This window comes from Antennarius striatus, chromosome 12 (assembly GCF_040054535.1).
Source record: "Antennarius striatus isolate MH-2024 chromosome 12, ASM4005453v1, whole genome shotgun sequence".
NCBI lineage: Eukaryota > Metazoa > Chordata > Actinopteri > Lophiiformes > Antennariidae > Antennarius > Antennarius striatus.
The window spans coordinates 9,115,884-9,134,358 of NC_090787.1; the positions used below are offsets into that span (position 1 = coordinate 9,115,884).

Genomic DNA, 18,475 nt, shown 5'->3' on the forward strand with positions numbered 1-18,475 from the left:
ACATATAAGATGATATTCTACAATAAATCATGAGCTTTAGTGTTTTAAAGGACAGACAAACCTTTAGCAAAGGACAAGTTGATTGTGATGAAGACTGTGATGAAGGTGGTTGTGATGCGAGATCAAAGTGAGATGAATTAAAGGTGTCAGGAGGTTGCGATGAATACTTTCATTCATGAGAGGTGCTATTGTATGATCAAAGGGATGTCTCACAAGGGAGAAAATCCTGAGGTGCCAATCTCTATCAAAGGCTGTAAAGACGCTGTCCTCCATCCTCTTAAGCTTGATATACAAGCCAGAGTGAGAAATGACATGCCCTCATTTATTTTTCATTACATCAGTGTTAGGGTTAGGTAGGCACTACAGTTAGTTATTGGCAGTTAATGTTCAAAGATCTATTTTAGTCTGTATATCCACACATCTATCATCCATCCATCCATAATCCATCCATCCATCCATCCATCCATCCATCCATCCATCCGCAGATGTCACTCTGTCTCCAACATGGACAAAGCTTTCTGCCACCATCATTTAATTCCGTTAGTTACTACCCAAAACCAGAAGTTAGGGTTTCAATCCAAATTCACCGAATCACCCAAATATTTTCCAGCCAGCTCAGCTCCCTCTTCATTGTAGTAATTCAGTGCAACACTTCAGTGTTGCTATTGCTACTAATCTCTTGTGCAACCTTCCATCCACTTGTGAAAAAGATTACCAAAACTCCTTCATTGCAGCCAATTGGCAAGTTTGCTGGGAGAGAACCATCAGCTCAGACCTAGTCTGATGCTGACCGTCATCTATAATGCTTCATTGTAACATCTGGAGATTGCAGATTTCCACGTGTTAGGAGTTTTATCACTATTTCATTTAGATGGGCATCCTTGTTTGCATTTCAACGTGGGGGGTACTAAAAATAATCTGAATCATAAATCTCAAATCACACATTGTAGTATGTTACACTAGAATCTCTGACAGAGGCCCAATGGTTATTTTATTGACTAACTTTTCTATCAACAAAACCTTGGTTAGGGTCGACCTTAAGTCATAACTCTTTGTATAACCCCAGTCACCGAGAATTATAAATAATTCAGATATAACCTGTCCGACTGCTGTTGCTATATTCGGGACTCATAAAAGTTATTATTATCATCATTGTCTTGAACCTGACTTTTGGTTTTCTGACTCCACAGTAACCAAAATCCCAACTCAAGTGAATTGGAAGACATCATGCTATCATTCCCTGGGCTTGATAACTCGTGCCTCGACAAGTCTGATGACATGTATGTTATAACTCCTTATGTGCCTACCTCCACCCAAAATGCTGCATTTTGTCCGATACTCTGTATGGATTTGATCCTTTGTTCTTCTCTTATTCAGAGAGTGAAAATTTTAATATTTCACTCACTCTTCTTCTCATGCTAGCTCATCGAACATATTTTATTTTACTACCTTGTCTCTTTTAATTTCAGCTCTCCCTCTCCCTCTGCCTCTCTTTCACTTATCTCTTCAATGTCCCTCCCTCAGTTCATCACATGCAGCTGAAAGCCTGCAGCAGGACTGTGATGTGAGAGGATCATTTGTATTCCATAAACACTTTGTGTTTATAGGGGAGATTTTGCCCTAAGAGGCACTCAAATCAATGTTGGCACTCGTGGAACAGACCTCAGATGCATTTAAAATACTCCGCAAGAAAAAAAATAGAGTGAAAGGAGAAAAAAATATGGACCAAAATGCACATGCCTCACTGATGATTGTATTTAATTACATGACAAAGATAGACAATCTGATGGGCCACTTTGACTATGATCAATGGTGTTGATTTATTTGAAGTAACAGGTGTCTATGCGATTTACAAAGCCATATGTAATGCTCCGAAATGTTTTGTGTTCTGAACAATGGGTTCTTCAAAGCATTTGGCAGAAACACTTTGGAGGAGTTGATCATTTTTGTTTGATGAAAAGAAAAAAACACCAAAAATTCATTGTGTCAACAGAGCACAAAATACACAAAAAAGGAGATTGAACACTATGCAACATAATAGCACATGTTTAACAGCTTTGAAAACTTTTGGATATTAGATAAAGTTCTTGGGTCTCAAACTCTCAATAAAAATACATACTCAAAGTTACGGTATTAGTGCTTTTACTTTTTTTGCCACTCTGTAGGTTTTAACTTTGATGATTTCCATTTCCATGTAATTTCGTGACTGTTTCTTTAAAGGGGTTGCACAACAAACACAAACAAGTGGAATTCCAGTGGGAACAGCTTCAAACCATTTACTACCTGTAAATGTACACCTAAGGAACAGGTGAGACCGGACTTTTGAGAAGTGTGTGTGTGTGTGTGTGTGTGTGTGTGTGTGTGTGTGTGTGTGTGTGTGTGTGTGTGCGTGCGTGCATGCGCGCGCGTGTGTGTGTGTGTGTGCTCATGTGCATGAAGGTTTCAAAATGGGCACATGTCAAAAGTTTGTCTTTGATGTATTGTAGACTTGTGCAGAGGACAACTTCCAGCCCCCACATAAGAGGATCCCTTCATCTCAAATCGTATACAACCTAAGTGGTATCAACGTGGAGAACTACCTGGCAGCCACAGCAAACGACTTTATCAGAAACAGGTGAATGAAAGCAGTATACAATATCAGTTAATGAAGCCACACTAAGTATTCATCCCACGCTCCATTGATAACTTGTATAGTATTTGTTTTAGTCAATACTCAAATTTGATGAACTCTTTTTTTAACTATGAAAGATTATATTTCATAATGTTACATCAGGTTTTGAATCATTAGTACTGGCAAAGGAAAAACAAGTTTTTGTCTCCATGAATGGCAGTAATTTTCTAAAATCTGATTACAAATAATTTATTTTAAGCCTAAGACATTGATTAGGCCTTCATGTTCATTATCATCATACTTCTTAACTTCAGAAACCATTTGCCAGGACACAAACCAGGAATGCTGCTCATCTGCAGTCTGATTTTTGTTTGATGAAAAGAAAGAAACACCAAAAAAATTCACTTTGTTTCAACAAATACGTCAGAAGTAACTGGAGCTGTTGTTATGATCGGTATATATATATATTTACCTCTTTCAGATATGGTGGCTTTTCTTTTGGTATGCCTCTACCCAAGGACTTGCAAACGGACATATCAGCTGTACCTGCAGATCGTACTCTGGCTAAGGTATGGTAACATTTCTCTCCGACTTTGCTGCCTGTTTCCTTTAACGTGATATTCAAGTTTTTTGGCTACAAGATCAGTGTGCTACGTTATTTATACATTGCTGTTATCATTTATGTGCTTTACTGCAGCAAGTGTGTAAATTTCCTCATGTAGCAGACTTGCATTAACCATCAGTTACTCTGTCACAGAGTGACTGATGGTTTCTATGTGTGTCATCTTTTGTGCATGTATGGGTTCAGGTCTGGTTCAACCCTGAGGGTCATCACACAATGCCAGCATACTTAAACAGCCTCAACAACTTCATTCTACGCACCAATCTTCCAGCAGACAAGGATCCACATGACTATGGTAAGCTGAAATGTGTCCTGGTAAAAAAAACAAAATACAAGTAAAATGTTGATTTAAGTTCATTAGCCAAAGACCACAGTCTGAGGAAAGTTTAAATAATCAAGTGCTCTGTACCTGCAAAAATACTAAACCAAAACAGAAAATTTTAGACAAAATTTAATGTGTATTTAAATTGGGGATCACCATAAAGTGTGTTCGCTCATGGTTCATTCCACTGGATTGAAGCCAGGGGGTGCTGTGTGTCCTTAGACTTACACTGCTATGCATGTTGAATACTGATGAGTGAAGCTCACCAGGGGGTTGTGTTAAAGAGAAGGAGGCTGGCCCGCCTTCTCAGCACTGTTTCAGCTTTGAGTTTCACCCTGACCATCTGCCTGCCAGCAGGACTAAACAAACATACACATTTGGTAACACAGAGAAGTACATGTGCATGCACCCTGCTTTCCCACAGGATGATAAAAGTGCTCAAGGGTAGTGAAATAATTTAAACGTTACCTGTGAACTCACAGCGGTGGCAGAGGGAGTCAAAGGTGGACATTAATAGAGATTACTTTTCAAGGTGATAATTTATCTGTCAAATGCGGAGCCCTAATCCTCACATTGTTGTGTGACACGCAAACTGTGGTTCGAGACCCTTTTTGCTCCATTATAGAGAAAAAAAGCCTCCAGTAACTTAACTGTAATTGTGCAGCATGACACAATATGGGCTGACATTGTGAATATTTCCAGCCTTCTGGCACATATGCAACTCTGTCTACCTGTCTGTCAAACATTCTATCTGAAGCATAATTACCACATTAGACATGGACCACATATCCAGGAATGGTGCCTTTTGGTATTTATTTAATATGGTTACTTTTCTTGTTTTGAGGGAGTGAAAGGGATATTCAAGTTTGGCTTTTTTCAGTGAGAAGTGAATATCTGGAGGGTTGCTTCAAAATTACCTCACATATCTTAAACAAATATGATGGTTTTGAGAGCTTTTCACAATTTGATTTGTTTTGGATCTCCATGGCAGCAGCTTATTGGTTTTTGAAACACATCATCTCACTGTCAGTCACATCTGAGTGACAGATAAACTGAATGAGTGCATCAGGATGCATTTTTTGGGTGGATGAGGATGGGATATACCAGTTCTTCAGTTCGTTAAGTGCAATATTCATTGATTGACAACAAAAACATCCCCTGAAACTTAAATATCATCTAATTTTTTTATTGTATTTTATGATTTTTCAGTTTTAAATAGAAATCCAAATGTTTTAAATATTTGTCTCAGCTCTCTAAGAAAACATATTTATATCTCTGGGTTTTGGATTAGGAACAATTTGGAATTTTGGCTATGAAAACCCATGACAGTGTTTTGTGTAGTCTTTTATGAGTATAAATATTAGGTACAAATGGAAATGGAGTTGTTTCTCATCAGAAAATATACAGATTGTTTCTGGTAATATCTAAATTTTCACCATGATAAGAGGTTTGGATTTTCAGTGGAACCCATGATTGAAGTGCCCTTGAGCATGGCATTGAGCCTCCATCCTGCTCCAGTGCTGCTGTGCTTTGGTTGATTTCCCCTATCTTGTGAGTGTAATCAGGGACATGTAAGGGAGCAGTTTGTGTCTGTGAGAATCAGTAAGACCCTGAAAAATGATAAAGAAAATTCAATTTTCTTTGTGTGCACTGGCAAATGAAATCATCTTGCACTATATTTTTCAATTAACTGTTTCCTAGGCTAAGGCAATATGATTGCTCCTTTGGTATCCCAGCTGAAAAATAGACTGCATTCTGTTGTTTTTCTGCCATTGACACTATCCTCTCTTTCTTTCTATTACAGGCATTTCAGTTTTCAGTCATCCCTATTATGGTCACTTGGAAGAAGACGATGTGATGTAAGGATTCACTTTAAATTCAGGATTAGGATTAGGACCAAGAAAACTTGTATCCAACAGAATTTTATACATACATATATGTGTGTGTGTGTGTGTGTGTGTGTGTGTGTGTGTGTGTGTGTGTGTGTGTGTGAGTGCGTGCGTGCGTGCGTGTGTGTGTGTGTGTATACAGTATCCTTAGATATAGTGAAAAATGTAAATGTTTATAATTTATTATATTGAAATTTATAAACACAGCAGTTGGGGCAACAAATGACAAATGATATTTGTTGACTTGCCCTCCTGGCATGAATAAGCCTTCCTGATGGTGAAGTAGAATTCAGGGTTTCCTTAAGACTGGAAAAAGTATATAAGTATAAAATATTTATTTGTCAATTCAGGCTGAGAAGAAATCCAACATTATCATCGATGATAAAAGCAAACAATTTCAACACATACTTAACTAATATTACATGGTTCACATGTTGAACTGAACGCTGAACTCACACTCACTCCCCAAGTCTCCCTCATTGGTTTATAAGTCAAGATACTCTGCTGTGAGTCAATGGGCGGTTATTGACCGGCCAGTGTAAACCAAATCTTTATCCCTTAAAAGGCCATCTTTTTACACGTTAAGACAGATCAAATTACTGGCCACTCCCTCAAAGGGAGTGTTAGGCCTTCCACATAACTATTATTTAATTATGTCATTTTTTCACGTGATTATTTTATTATTTTATCACATGATTATTTTATTAAACATTATTAAACATTTATTAAACATAAACCACCACATTCCCCTCTTCCGTGGCTTTTAAGCCATAGACTCAAACTGGGAAATGTAATAAAACACAACAATTTTTATCAAAGGAGGTACTGATCTACAACTACCTGGATTTACCAACAGTGTTACATGCGGAAAGCTATTTTTTATTTGAAACTCACTGGACAAATATGTACTTTCATGTACCTCCATTGCAGCTCCCTGTTTTCCTAATATAATGTACCCCGACTGAATTTCCACCCTTTCAGGTTGTTCATTGACCCAGATGTTTGGATTGGCTTTAGATCCATCTTTAAAAAATTGAAGAGTACAATGATAGCAAGTTTGTGGCTTTGCATCAGGCACGCTAGCTTTGATAAATTTCATCCACTCATTGGCTGGATTCATAAAAGAGCCAATCAGGCCTCCAAGCCAATACACCATTTCCTCATCGCATTTCAAATTCATTTCGAGTTTTCTTGCATCAACAATTACTCCCGCTGGAGTACAAAAAATCATTGCATCTCTTCTAAGAAGATTCACCAGAGTTTGATGTGATATTAACAGAGGCAGTTCAACAGTTTTCTCTTGGAACTGCAAGGGGATTGGATCGGAAGTAGGTATCAGCTGCTTCATCCCTGAGGATCCAACAATTCAAACATATCATCCTGATCTTGGGAGGTGTTGGAGTCGGCCTGGCCCACATGGGTGTAAGCAGCACCGGAATCCGCCACATTTCCACAGGCTTTCACGCTAATAGAACCTGCAGCATCGGTTCTTTATCAAGGTGTGATGTTAGAACCAGCTGATGACCCTCCCCTCTGGATCCTCAAGGCCCACATTGGCATACATCTGAACTCTGCATGCAGAAGATGCTAAGGGTCTTGTAGGATGACCTTTGCCTTCTGAGTGGCCCTTACTTTGAAAACGTGGCCAAGATCATTCAGGTCAGGGCCACCAATCATCCTCCTTTTAAAAATGTTTCCCAGCCTATTCCTGTCAGGAACACTAAAATGACCAAACCAACAGATAATTGAAAACATTAAATTGCCCTCAACTTTTGAGAAGATTTGTTGATTTGGTAACCTGAGCATTCTTTTTTCTGTTTAAGAGTGGCATTCAAAAAATAAATGAACTGCACTTGTAAAAAAGGGGAATCCACTTAGCATTGTAATTGGTGAAAAGATTGCAATTACTTTTTAGTTGAGCCAACACTAAATTCTGGAAGCCTTCCTTTTATGAATTCAGAACATCTGGGTGGACTCGGGGCAGGGAGGTACATGACAGCAGTATTTACCCATATTTGATTTTCTAGATGGATATCCCTGAGCTTGCACTATTGATCAGAGTTCCAATATAATGAGTGTTTACCCTGAAGGTGGCACAGAGGTGGATTGATTCCACACCACTTCCCAAAATGAGTTCATTTTAAAATACTCCACATTTTGCTTTAGAGCCTCAGACTGTGGATTGAGGTTGTGTGTGTGTGTGTGTGTGTGTGTACGCGCGCGCGCGTGTGTGTGTGTGTGTATGCGCGCATGTGTGTGTGTGCAGTCCAGAGTATCAAATCAAATAAATCATTCTAAGAGTGGGTTGAGCTGAAACAGTCACATCTTTTAGGCCTGTTCCCTCCGGAGCCTTATTAGAGTCGACCCTTTTTCTGTATTTACTGACCTTCAGTTTCTCCATTTACTCCATATATCTTTATATGTATTGTGTTTTCATAGATGTTAGGCTGCTAAGGTACTGTATTGACTGTGATTGCACAGTTAGCTCTCCTTCCATTCTGATATTCTGCTTCCTCAGTTTACGATACAGTAGACGTATTACTCCAGATGTCTTAATTCTCACAGTGTAGAAGTTTTAGCCTTTGGGAAAAGTTCTTTGGCTATTTGTCCATGCTGATAACAAGCCTGCTTTGTAGCTGTTGGCTATTCTCTGTATTTACTGCTGCCCTTCTACGCCCACCACATGTCACCATTTGTGAATCTCTCCTTCCCACTTGGTCACTCTGCCAGCTTCGTCATCCTGAACTTTTTCTGCCTTGGCTTATTCTGTTTAGTTGGTGGTGTTCTACCATGGTCAGAGGAGAGAAGTAAAACTAGTCATCTGACATGCAAAACAGACAAGAGAGCGTGGAAGATAAGCAGGCAGTGGCCTTAATAGATTTAAAAGAATATGCTGGGTTGAAGAGTAATCGAGTAATCAAAGCCTCAGCAGTTGTCCAAGGTTTAGTCTGCATAATCGGCTCTGCAGCCTCACAGCAGTCCCACTGCTTTACCTACTGTACAGCAACAGAAGTGTGAAGTTGTTCTCCACATGAAGCCATGTGTTTCTTTTGCGGTCATAATATTGTCAGGGGATGGACAAAACCATGTCCTCTAACAAGCCTGTTTGCTATTAATGCAAGTCTTATTATTGTGAGCTTCTCCAATAATTCATGTGAGTCAGGTTCCTGCAGGGTACAAAATTTGGCTTTTAAATGGGCCATTGTTTTTGGAAAAAGCATCATCCAAAGTGATTCAGCTCACCAGAGACTTTTGATTCATTTCTCCATGTTGGTTTCTTTTCATCTAAAGCTGTGACAAATACTCTGTAGAGGAATAAGTTAAAATTAAAGGGCTGCACAACATCCAGGAATATAATGGGCATCATTATGAGCTGATGATAATTCATTATGGACAATAGTGATAATTAATGTCAAACACATTTGAATAATGTTATTTTGTTCCTTACAGTACGCAGGGAGTCCTTCATATCCTAGTGTCCTTGTGTGTGCTGACGGGTTATTCAATCACAACAGCCAGCTTCGCCATGTATGAAGTCAGTGAACACCACAGTGGCTCCAAGATGCTTCAACACATTGCTGGCGTCAGCGAGCCCCTCTACTGGGTTGTGAACTTCTTTTATGACATGGTAAATCCTTATTGCCTATCAGGAGATCCAAACATCATCTCATTTACCTGGGGAAATGTAGTCAAACCTTTCTGTGTGAATTAAAAGGCAACAAATCTACATAGCTTTATTTTTTTAAAAATATATCCAGGCTTAATGCACATAAAGTAATAATTTAATGATGCTGCATTTTATTTTTCCTTTTTCCACAGGTCATGTATCTCATCCCTGTGTTCTTGACTGTTGCGGTCATCGCAGTCTTCAAGATTCCAGCATTCACAGATAGGCAAAATTTGGGTGCCATCACTCTGCTTCTGGTGCTGTTTGGGTGAGTACTCAATCAATCAATCAATCAATCAATCAATCAATCAATCAATCAATCAATCAACCAACCAACCAACCAACCAACCAATCAATCAATCAATCAATCACCTGACCTTAATGCCCCATTGGACACAATTTTATATGTGATGTTGCGTATGAAACATCTGAGCAATTGTTGTAATATTTGACCATAGATCAAAGCTAGTGCATATGTAGATCACAGCACTAGCTTTGATCTATGGTCTTACTCACACTGAGTGTACAAAAGTTGAAATTTGACCTTGACCTAGTTTTCTCTAGGTCATCATCTCATTTCCATCCCCTTTGCTGCCCGAGTAATGAGCTTTTGTTTTATCTTCCTATCTGCAACGGTTGCTAAGATATTTGGTGGACAAATTAACAGATGAACAAGCGGACGAACGGACAAACACAAGACACTGACAATTACAATACATCATCGCTTCGAAGGGGGATGTAAGAATAGAATATATGGTAGAAGCATACACAAGGATTGAGTTTTGCCAATAGGAAAATATAAAAACTAAACAAACTGTTAATTTTAATGTTTTTATTAATAACATAACTGTTTAATTGAAAAGAAAAAGGAGTAAAATTATGTTAAAGCCTTTTCACTTAAAAAAAAACAGCTTTAGAAATAAAGATGTAATACAGTTGTTTCTTTCACTTTTGCTTTTCACTCAATATTTTCTTGCTTTTAATTCATATACAGTATACAGAACCTTCTTTCCATTAACTTTTGATTGTTTTTTTTTATGCAAGAAAGCACTCATTGTGATTAGCTTTATCTCCAACTTTTGCATCTTTTTCGGAGCCATGGTGATAATCAATCAATCACTCAATCAATCAACCTTTATTTATATAATGCTTAAAAGGGACAGTAAAGTTAATTTTAAGTGACATATATGTTATTTATCATTATGAAAAATAAAATAAAAAATAAATTTTATATGTGTAGCATCATCCGTTTGGTCAAAAAAGCTTAAAAATCTGTGCCGCTCTCTCACTGCAGCGTGTAAAATGATTTTAATAAGACAGAGTCACGCAGGTGAGTCTCGTGGCGTGAAACTCAGGTGAGTTTCTCTTGGAAGATCAAAAAAAACCAAAACGATTTTCCGTGTTCTAAATTTAAGCGGAGAAATGGAAAAATTATGAATATTTTTGTTGAATGGAAGTGCACGAACTCTGTCTTACGATCATGCGTCAAAAAATGTGCGCCAGAGATGCAAGGATGCACACAAACGAGAACACTGCAACAGGGCTTAAAAAAACAATGCTCTGTCTAGCTACTTATTGTCTTGAGATGCCACAGTTTTAAGATACATTCTGACAACAAGAGCTAGGTTTTTGGAATTATGTTAAGCCGGTGACATGTCATAGTTCCCACATTTGGATTAATGAGATTACTGACATCTTTCTCTCGCTGTAGTTGAAGCTTAGTCTCATATGTTTCCTGTTGCTTTCACAGGACTCATCCTGAGCCCCAGATCTCAGGAGGCCAAAGCAACATTTTGCCTGTCATTTATCAGAAAGATGTTTCCTTCTCAAGAAATGAATAATCAGTCCTCCATCTGTCATATTGTACCCACGTGGTCTAGTCTGTAGCCTTATTGCTTCTGTTCTTTTGCCATGGCTTGGCACTAGCTATCTGCCTATCCAGCACCTTTTTTTTGGGCATGGCATTCAAATGCTTTGTCAATGTCTGTGTGTGTCAGTCTCCTTGTTCTCTTCCCCTCTGTCTTCAGGACACCTTAAGCAAATGAATAGCCAGATTGTGTGAAGGAAAAGGGAGAAAAAAGGATGTTTTGCCACCAGGGTAATATGGGAAGAAGTCATTTATCTTACTATGATTTGGCATCATGATTGAATGTTTGGCCTCATTGGTGTGGTATTTTCCTTCTTACCTTTTCAGTATTCTTTGGTATCCATTTTTGTCAGGCATACAGCTCCTCTGCTTATTCTGCTACAGGCCTGGACCACTTCATTTAGGAATTGCAAAGTGCCTTTTTGAGTCTGCTGTTTTTGGAACTGAAGAAAGTCTCATTTAAGTTATAGTATGTGCTGGGTTATTTTTACTTGAGGCTGTCTGTAAAGTGTCTTCCCATTTATCAGGTTTGCGACTTTCCCTTGGATGTACCTACTATCAGGTGTCTTCAAGGATCCAGAAATGGCCTTCATCAGCTATATGTGCATCAACCTCTTCATTAGTGTCAACACCATCTTGTCCACCTCCATTTTATTCTTCACGAGTCAAATTGCAATTCACCCTGAGGTCAGTATAAATGGCTTGATTATTGATGCAGTAATTTTGGATGCATGTTTTTTCATACCTTCTTGCATAATGCTCAGTCAGACCATGTTGGTGTAGTGATATATTGTAGATGTTTATATGAGTTCATCGGAAGTAGACATGTGGTCTTTGGTGTTATGTCACCTTGGACTTGCCTTCATAGCTTCAGTATTTTACCTCCCTCTATCTGCTTTTTCACTATCCTCTATCCTGTCCTTCTGTCCTGCAGTTCATCAAGAAAGTCTTCCTGGAGCTGAGCCGGGCCTTCTTAATTTTTCCCCAATTTAATTTTGGGAATGGGTTGATGACACTGGCCAGGCAGAGCATAGAGGTTCAGATCCTCAAAGGCTATAACATTGATGTCTATCAGAACCCATTCTCTCTAGATGTCCTGGGCTGGATGCTTATTATTTCCTTTGTCCAAGGCCTGTTCTTTTTTACCCTACGCCTCCTGCTCAACAAGTCACTCTTACGCAAAGTCAGGTGAGGAAAAAAATGACATTCTGTGATGAAGTCATGAAAGATCATGAGCTCTTGTGGTACATGTATCCTACTTCGCAATTGAGAAGACGTGTAAGAAAATGCTACGCAAAATCCAATTTTTCTATTTATCATCACTCGAGAGATAAATAGTATGTGTTCTACCAAGAAAACAACCACATAAGTACAGATGTTGATGAAAGATATAAATTAACTCATGATTTTTTTCTTATCAAACTGAAAGCCTATCCATCAATCTGTCAATCAAAAAATGTGACAGCGTATTTTCTCTTTGTCTCACTGTAACTTACCCCCCACCCCCCCTCCTTTCAGGAATCTTATTTGTGGCAAAAAGACAGTTCAGCATGTGTCTTTGGAGGACGTGGATGAGGATGTGGCAAGCGAACACATAAGGGTGTCCAGTGGAGCAGCCAGCTCAGACATCTTGCAGGTCAAACAGCTCACCAAGGTCTATCAACACCTCAAGAGGAAGACCTGTGTTGTCAAGATGCTGTCTGTGGGTATCCCAGCAGGAGAGGTAAGCATTTACCATAGTTAGGACATAAAACACTACTGCAAAGTCAGTAGGATACTGAAGATAATCAAAGAGCCTGACTGTAAATATCCAAATAATTCCAAAGTTGCTCACCTTCCCACTGAGTTATATATATTGATCATTTTACAGAGCAGTAAACAGGACAATAGAAATACTGAAGATTTAGAAGCCCAATTGGCTGCAACTACAAAATCAAGATGTGAATATTTTTAAATAAAAAAAAAACGTCTGTGGCTGTAAATTGTTCTTTATATCTATATAATCTTTGGGAGACTACTGTAGTTTTACACTATTGTAAATGAGAATGTTTACATGCAGTGCTTTGGTCTGCTGGGAGAGAATGGAGCAGGAAAAACTACAACCTTCAAGATGCTGACTGGAGATGTTAGCCCTACTGGTGGCACAGCACAGATTAGGGACCGGAATGGGTAAGATGTTAAGAAAAAATTCTTCATCATCAAATGCATAACATACATACCATACTTTTTACTTCTTTTGCTTATGCTTGTTTTTCCTTATTTTATATTCATTTATTCCTCTCTCTCTTCCTGTCTTTCTTTTTTGTGTTTTTTCCCTCCCATTACCATTCCTATTTTGCAGTCACTCCTTTGTTTTTGCCTGTTCTTTTATGCCCTGCCCCTACTTTTCCCTTTTTCTGTATGCATGTCACACTGTAAAACACTACTTTGTTAATGCTACACACACCTTCCCCCATTAATCAGGTGAGCAATAGTATAGTTAAAATATACTCCTTCAAACAGAAGATGATTTATGAGCATAAGTATGGAGCACATGACAGAAGCAAACCCATCACAAGACAAAGCTTCAAATTAATTTTCACAGGTACCCAAGCTGCACTGGCTAATGAATTTGAACTACACCTCATTTGCATAATACAAATATCTGCAAATGAAGGATGTTATTACCTTGCATCAACCAAAATTTGAATGCAAATGGTTTGGGATTTAGCAAGTAGCAGCTATCCCTCTCTCTATAGACTCTCATATTAGGTATTAACCAACACCACTGCACTCATGCGGCAGTGTTCAAATTTAAAAATAGCTGTGTTGTCAAAGCTTTTCAGTGGGTATTCCCAGCCCAGCAGCAGCACAGTATAGACAGCCATGGTAGCAGCACACTACATATGTCCGTCTGGTTTATGACATTTAGTATAATATATTTTTTATGTCCCCCCACAGACAGTTGGTAGACATAATGGAGTGCCGTAGCAAGGGAATCAACATTGGCTACTGTCCCCAAGAGGATGCACTGGACAATTTGCTCACTGGAGAAGAGCACTTGTACTTCTACGGTCGCATTCGAGGCATCTCAAAGAGGGAGCTGGATTGGGTAAGAATGAAACAGAGTTTGTGCAGCTTTTCAAGTCTGGTCTGTGATAGTGCATAATGTCTGATATACACATACGAGCTCCCATTCTAGGACTAGTTAACATTGGTGCTTCAATGCAAACTGAATCATGGCATTTAAAATGGTAAGTGATGTATACTAAAAGCTGCATCTATCTGTTTCAAAATGGAAAGGCTTTTGCTGTCATTTTGTACAATCCAAACTTGAGAATTAAGATGATGCCTTATGCTTCCCAGCAGAGGAATCTACATTCAAACGACATTTTGATGATGAGAGGATCTCATTTGACATGTCACTTAAGCCCCATTCTTCCCATTTATCTTTTGGATAACTAATCAGTCTTGCTTCTGTGGTGATTACGAAGTGAGCCTGCTTTTTCTGCCATCACTGCTGACATGAGAGAAATGTGCAGCGCAACCAGTCAACAGGATGATGTGATTTATCAGTGCTTAATTTTTTTTGTCAAAAGAACCAGAACAGAAATGTCACATCTGTATATACAGGGACTTATTTCTCTCTACATTTACAGCATTTTGCAAGATGTAGAAGCACAAATCATTGATTGTTTCTGACAATCTTGGTTGTATTATAGAGAGAAGCAATCACACACATATAAAAGCGAAGCACAGAAATGAATCTATTTGGCTGTAATTGTCATCGCTGCTACAGTTCCTCTGACAACAATGGCAAAATGGCCACAGCATCAATGGCATAGTAATTCAAACTTGAGGTTGCCTATAGAGTTCTCATATGTTGGCGCCCACAGTACTCAAGCTTTGGATAATGATAAGTCCTAATGGGGTCATTTCACATATATGTGGCTTTGTCAGACAAAATGAGTTGTTACATGAAAGGTGATAGAAAGGGGCTTTTATGTGAGAAAATGAAAAAGAAAAAAATGTGGGGGTTTTTTCAGAAATATGCTATGTTGACAGTGCTAAGCACTTACATATCCTAACTTTGATCAGTGAACTCACAACTGTAAAAACCAGCTCTTTCAGAGAAAAAACACATCATACCATAGAAAAGTATGTATTCACATATCACCCATATCTTCGTGTGATCTGATTTCCACACCTTCCATCGCATGGGTCTGAGGTGCACCAACAGGAAAACTTCACAGCATACAATTTCATATGATTGACATTTTTTGTACTGAAATGGCTATAAGCTATTTAAAAGTTTAATTTTGCTTGCACTGTGGCTTAGTACACAAGATAGATTGATATGCACCAAAAATAAACTCTTGCCATTTCCAGTTGCAGCCTATAGGCTTGGGATTGTCCAGAATGATGAGGAAATTGTCATATACCTCTATATACAGCAATAATAAATTTACTGATTCCCGTGTTATAACTGCAAAACCACCACATGTCATTTACAATGATTTTCCTGTGGCCATGGGTTCAGCCTATGTTATGTACATTTTGATCATCTTACTCCAGATTATGTGTTTGCAAGTTAGCTTTGTATACAACTGGTTTTCATGTGTTTATATTGTGAAGGTTAATCACTCTTGTGTTATTGATAAACTTGAGTTCTTGGTGATGGAAAAGATTAACACATTAATTCATGAACTGCTTTGACATATAAATGTAGTTACAGTTCTGTCAAAGAAAACGGTCGAACATGTAGTGCTAAATCGGTATTTTGATTGAATATGGCTCAACTGTGTAGTCTCCTAATTACTGCATTTAAACTGTGATCCATAATCTTGATTTGTTGTTAATTTGTGGTTTTCATCAAATGTGTTGTTTATTTTAAAGGTGGTGAGGTACCTGCTGATGAGGTTGGAGCTAAACAGTCATAAAAACATCATTACTGACGGCTACAGTTGCGGCACCCGCAGGAAGCTCTCCACTGCGCTGGCTCTCATTGGGCATCCACAAATCCTGCTCCTGGTGAGGAAACACCTGCATGAGCATCTGCCCATTTTAATGCCCATATGGCCACAAGACAGCAAATATTATACTAACTACACTCTACTGTTCTTTCTGAAGGGGTCATTGAAGTAAATACCGGTTCCATGGCAGCTTTTATAAAGTCAATTAATTAGTCTGCTTTCTTGAGTTTAACTAAAGGTAGTCTTCCTACCGATTTTTTTTGCAACTTTGTTTTTACCCTATGTCTCAATGATGTTTCTGTTGCTTCATAATTTCCAACCTCTGTATTTTTTTTCTTGTTTTATATTCATTTATTCTTGTCTCTCCCTCTGCCTCTCTCCCTATTGTTTTTTTTTGTTGCTTTTTTTTGCAACATCGGGTCTCCCATGCCCTGCCTCTACTTTTCCCTTCTTCTGTATGCACTGCGCACTGTTTCTAAAACACTACCTTCCTTGACTAACTCCCAGTTTTTCTTGCTTGTTCTGTCTTGTTTTCAAACACACCCTTTGTGTATTACACATCCCTCTATCCTTTTGTCATTAATCTTGTCTCAACAGGATGAGCCAAGCTCTGGCATGGACCCTCACACCAAGCGTCACCTGTGGAAAATCATCTCTGAAGAAGTGAAAGGAAAATGTGCTGTGGTTCTCACTTCACACAGGTCAGAAAAGGATTACCCACTACTGCCACAGACCCAATTTGGATTTTATGAAGGAAAATTGTGTGTGTGTTTGTGTGTGTGTGTATGTGTGTGTGTGTGTAGTGTGTGTGTGTGTGTATTAAATTTTGTATTTAGTCTTAGGACTTTATATCATAAATTATATATATGATTTTCTCTTAACACCAACCTGTTGTGGGTAGTATAAGTAGTAAATATATTTATTTTATTTTTTATGAAACAAGAACTATAAATTATGATGTCCTCAAATGGTCCCGAGATGACCTTTTATCTTTTTGCCTTTGTCTATGGATCTCAGTATGGAGGAATGTGAGGCTCTTTGCGGCCGACTTGCCATCATGGTGAAAGGCCAGTTTAGATGCCTGGGTTCCCTGCAGCATATAAAGAACAGGTTAGTGACCGCTGCTCATCCTTGAAGCCAGCCATTACAGCCTCCCCCAAGCCACATGCCTTTCCACAGCCTTGGGTTGTTACTCCATATGGGCTTTAATACAATAAAATCACTTTTTTTTCCTGTGAAACTGATATACTCCTGCCTCAAAGGACTCATAAGATTTGCAATAACTTTGCTTGGTTTGTAAAATCTGCTTTTTTAGGTTTGGCATTGGTTTCACTGTGAAGATGTACTTGACTGACACCTCAGGCAACACAGAAACGATCACTGGGTTCATGCAGTGCAGATTCCCCAGCACTTATCTCAAGGTGAGCTTCGCTCAGAGAATGCTTATAGAGAAGAAAGAAAGGTTAGTTAGTTACTAGTTAGTTACTTACTACTCATAGCACAATTGTTGTTAAGCAACATTAGACTGATTTTTTTGCCAGCAGCTTGAAATCATCGGCTTACTGCATTAAGATGAATTTAGTGCCAAAGCTGTCACACTTCATTAACAAACATTAGTCAATTTTGGCAATGTTTCTGTTCACCTGACAAATAGAAGTTCAATATTCAGTCCTCCTCTAACTGTGTTTATCTTTACCAACACCTGGAGGAAATAGCTGTCTCTTCAGCAGATATTTCTCCACTAAACTTACAAGCTAGTCAATATTTTTTGTTTAATGGTGATTTTGCGTCAGCAGTGTTGCATTCAGTTGGTTTAGCAGAATTTTTTGCTTCTTCAGGAAATAGCTGCCTACTGCAGCTAGAAGCAAGGTTGTTGAGGGCAGCCAAAGCAAACCAAAGAAACACGGTTGTGGGCTGTAAAACCAAAGTAATGAGGAACAACATGCAATAAAATAAAAAAAATGTGCAGAACTGGGGTTAACTGCAGAGTCAGATGGAAATGGTCTGTGCATTTGTCTCTGTAATTGACTCCTTTAATAATGTCCATGTTCATGGGATCCATGTTTAATGTTTATTTATGAGCTTTTAAGAGGTCACATAAAATGAAATATGAGATGTTGATGTTAAATCCTCTACCCACTGATTTTGGAGTGTAGCTTGATAGTGGGTCTGTCTGTGGTCTAAACTGATTTTTACAGTCCAGTGGATTTCATACCATTTGGTCACATGGATATTATATTTTAGAACATTTACCATTTGTGCATTTCTTTCCAATACACAGGACCAACACTCTGCTATGTTAGAATATCATGTACCAGTTGCACCTGGAGGTGTGGCTGACATCTTCAACCAGCTGGAGTCCAACAAGAATGCGCTGCACATCAAACACTTCTCTGTGAGCCAGACCACACTGGATGAGGTGAGAAAAAGAGGCAACGCATAAACAGATGGTTCGGGAGGGGGACTACTGTGTAGTTTTGTAGGGGTGATAAGATGGCAACAAGAGACAGAAAAAATGGGAACAGAAGATGAAAGACAGTGGAAG

At 38.7% G+C, this 18,475-nt stretch overlaps 1 protein-coding gene across 1 annotated transcript in view; it reads left to right on the plus strand.

Annotated features, from left to right (window-relative positions):
* The window catches only part of abca12 (ATP-binding cassette, sub-family A (ABC1), member 12), a 53,577-nt gene that overhangs the window by 33,973 nt on the left and 1,129 nt on the right, over nucleotides 1-18,475 (plus strand). Inside the window, exons 35-52 of the mRNA XM_068329335.1 lie at nucleotides 1,191-1,280; nucleotides 2,221-2,308; nucleotides 2,487-2,614; nucleotides 3,093-3,180; nucleotides 3,420-3,528; nucleotides 5,360-5,414; nucleotides 8,895-9,072; nucleotides 9,264-9,379; nucleotides 11,506-11,665; nucleotides 11,913-12,166; nucleotides 12,497-12,701; nucleotides 13,038-13,147; nucleotides 13,919-14,069; nucleotides 15,854-15,988; nucleotides 16,528-16,631; nucleotides 16,948-17,040; nucleotides 17,246-17,351; nucleotides 18,212-18,349. Coding sequence (XP_068185436.1) covers nucleotides 1,191-1,280; nucleotides 2,221-2,308; nucleotides 2,487-2,614; nucleotides 3,093-3,180; nucleotides 3,420-3,528; nucleotides 5,360-5,414; nucleotides 8,895-9,072; nucleotides 9,264-9,379; nucleotides 11,506-11,665; nucleotides 11,913-12,166; nucleotides 12,497-12,701; nucleotides 13,038-13,147; nucleotides 13,919-14,069; nucleotides 15,854-15,988; nucleotides 16,528-16,631; nucleotides 16,948-17,040; nucleotides 17,246-17,351; nucleotides 18,212-18,349 — 2,308 coding nt within the window. The remainder of the gene's footprint in view (nucleotides 1-1,190; nucleotides 1,281-2,220; nucleotides 2,309-2,486; nucleotides 2,615-3,092; nucleotides 3,181-3,419; nucleotides 3,529-5,359; nucleotides 5,415-8,894; nucleotides 9,073-9,263; nucleotides 9,380-11,505; nucleotides 11,666-11,912; nucleotides 12,167-12,496; nucleotides 12,702-13,037; nucleotides 13,148-13,918; nucleotides 14,070-15,853; nucleotides 15,989-16,527; nucleotides 16,632-16,947; nucleotides 17,041-17,245; nucleotides 17,352-18,211; nucleotides 18,350-18,475) is intronic.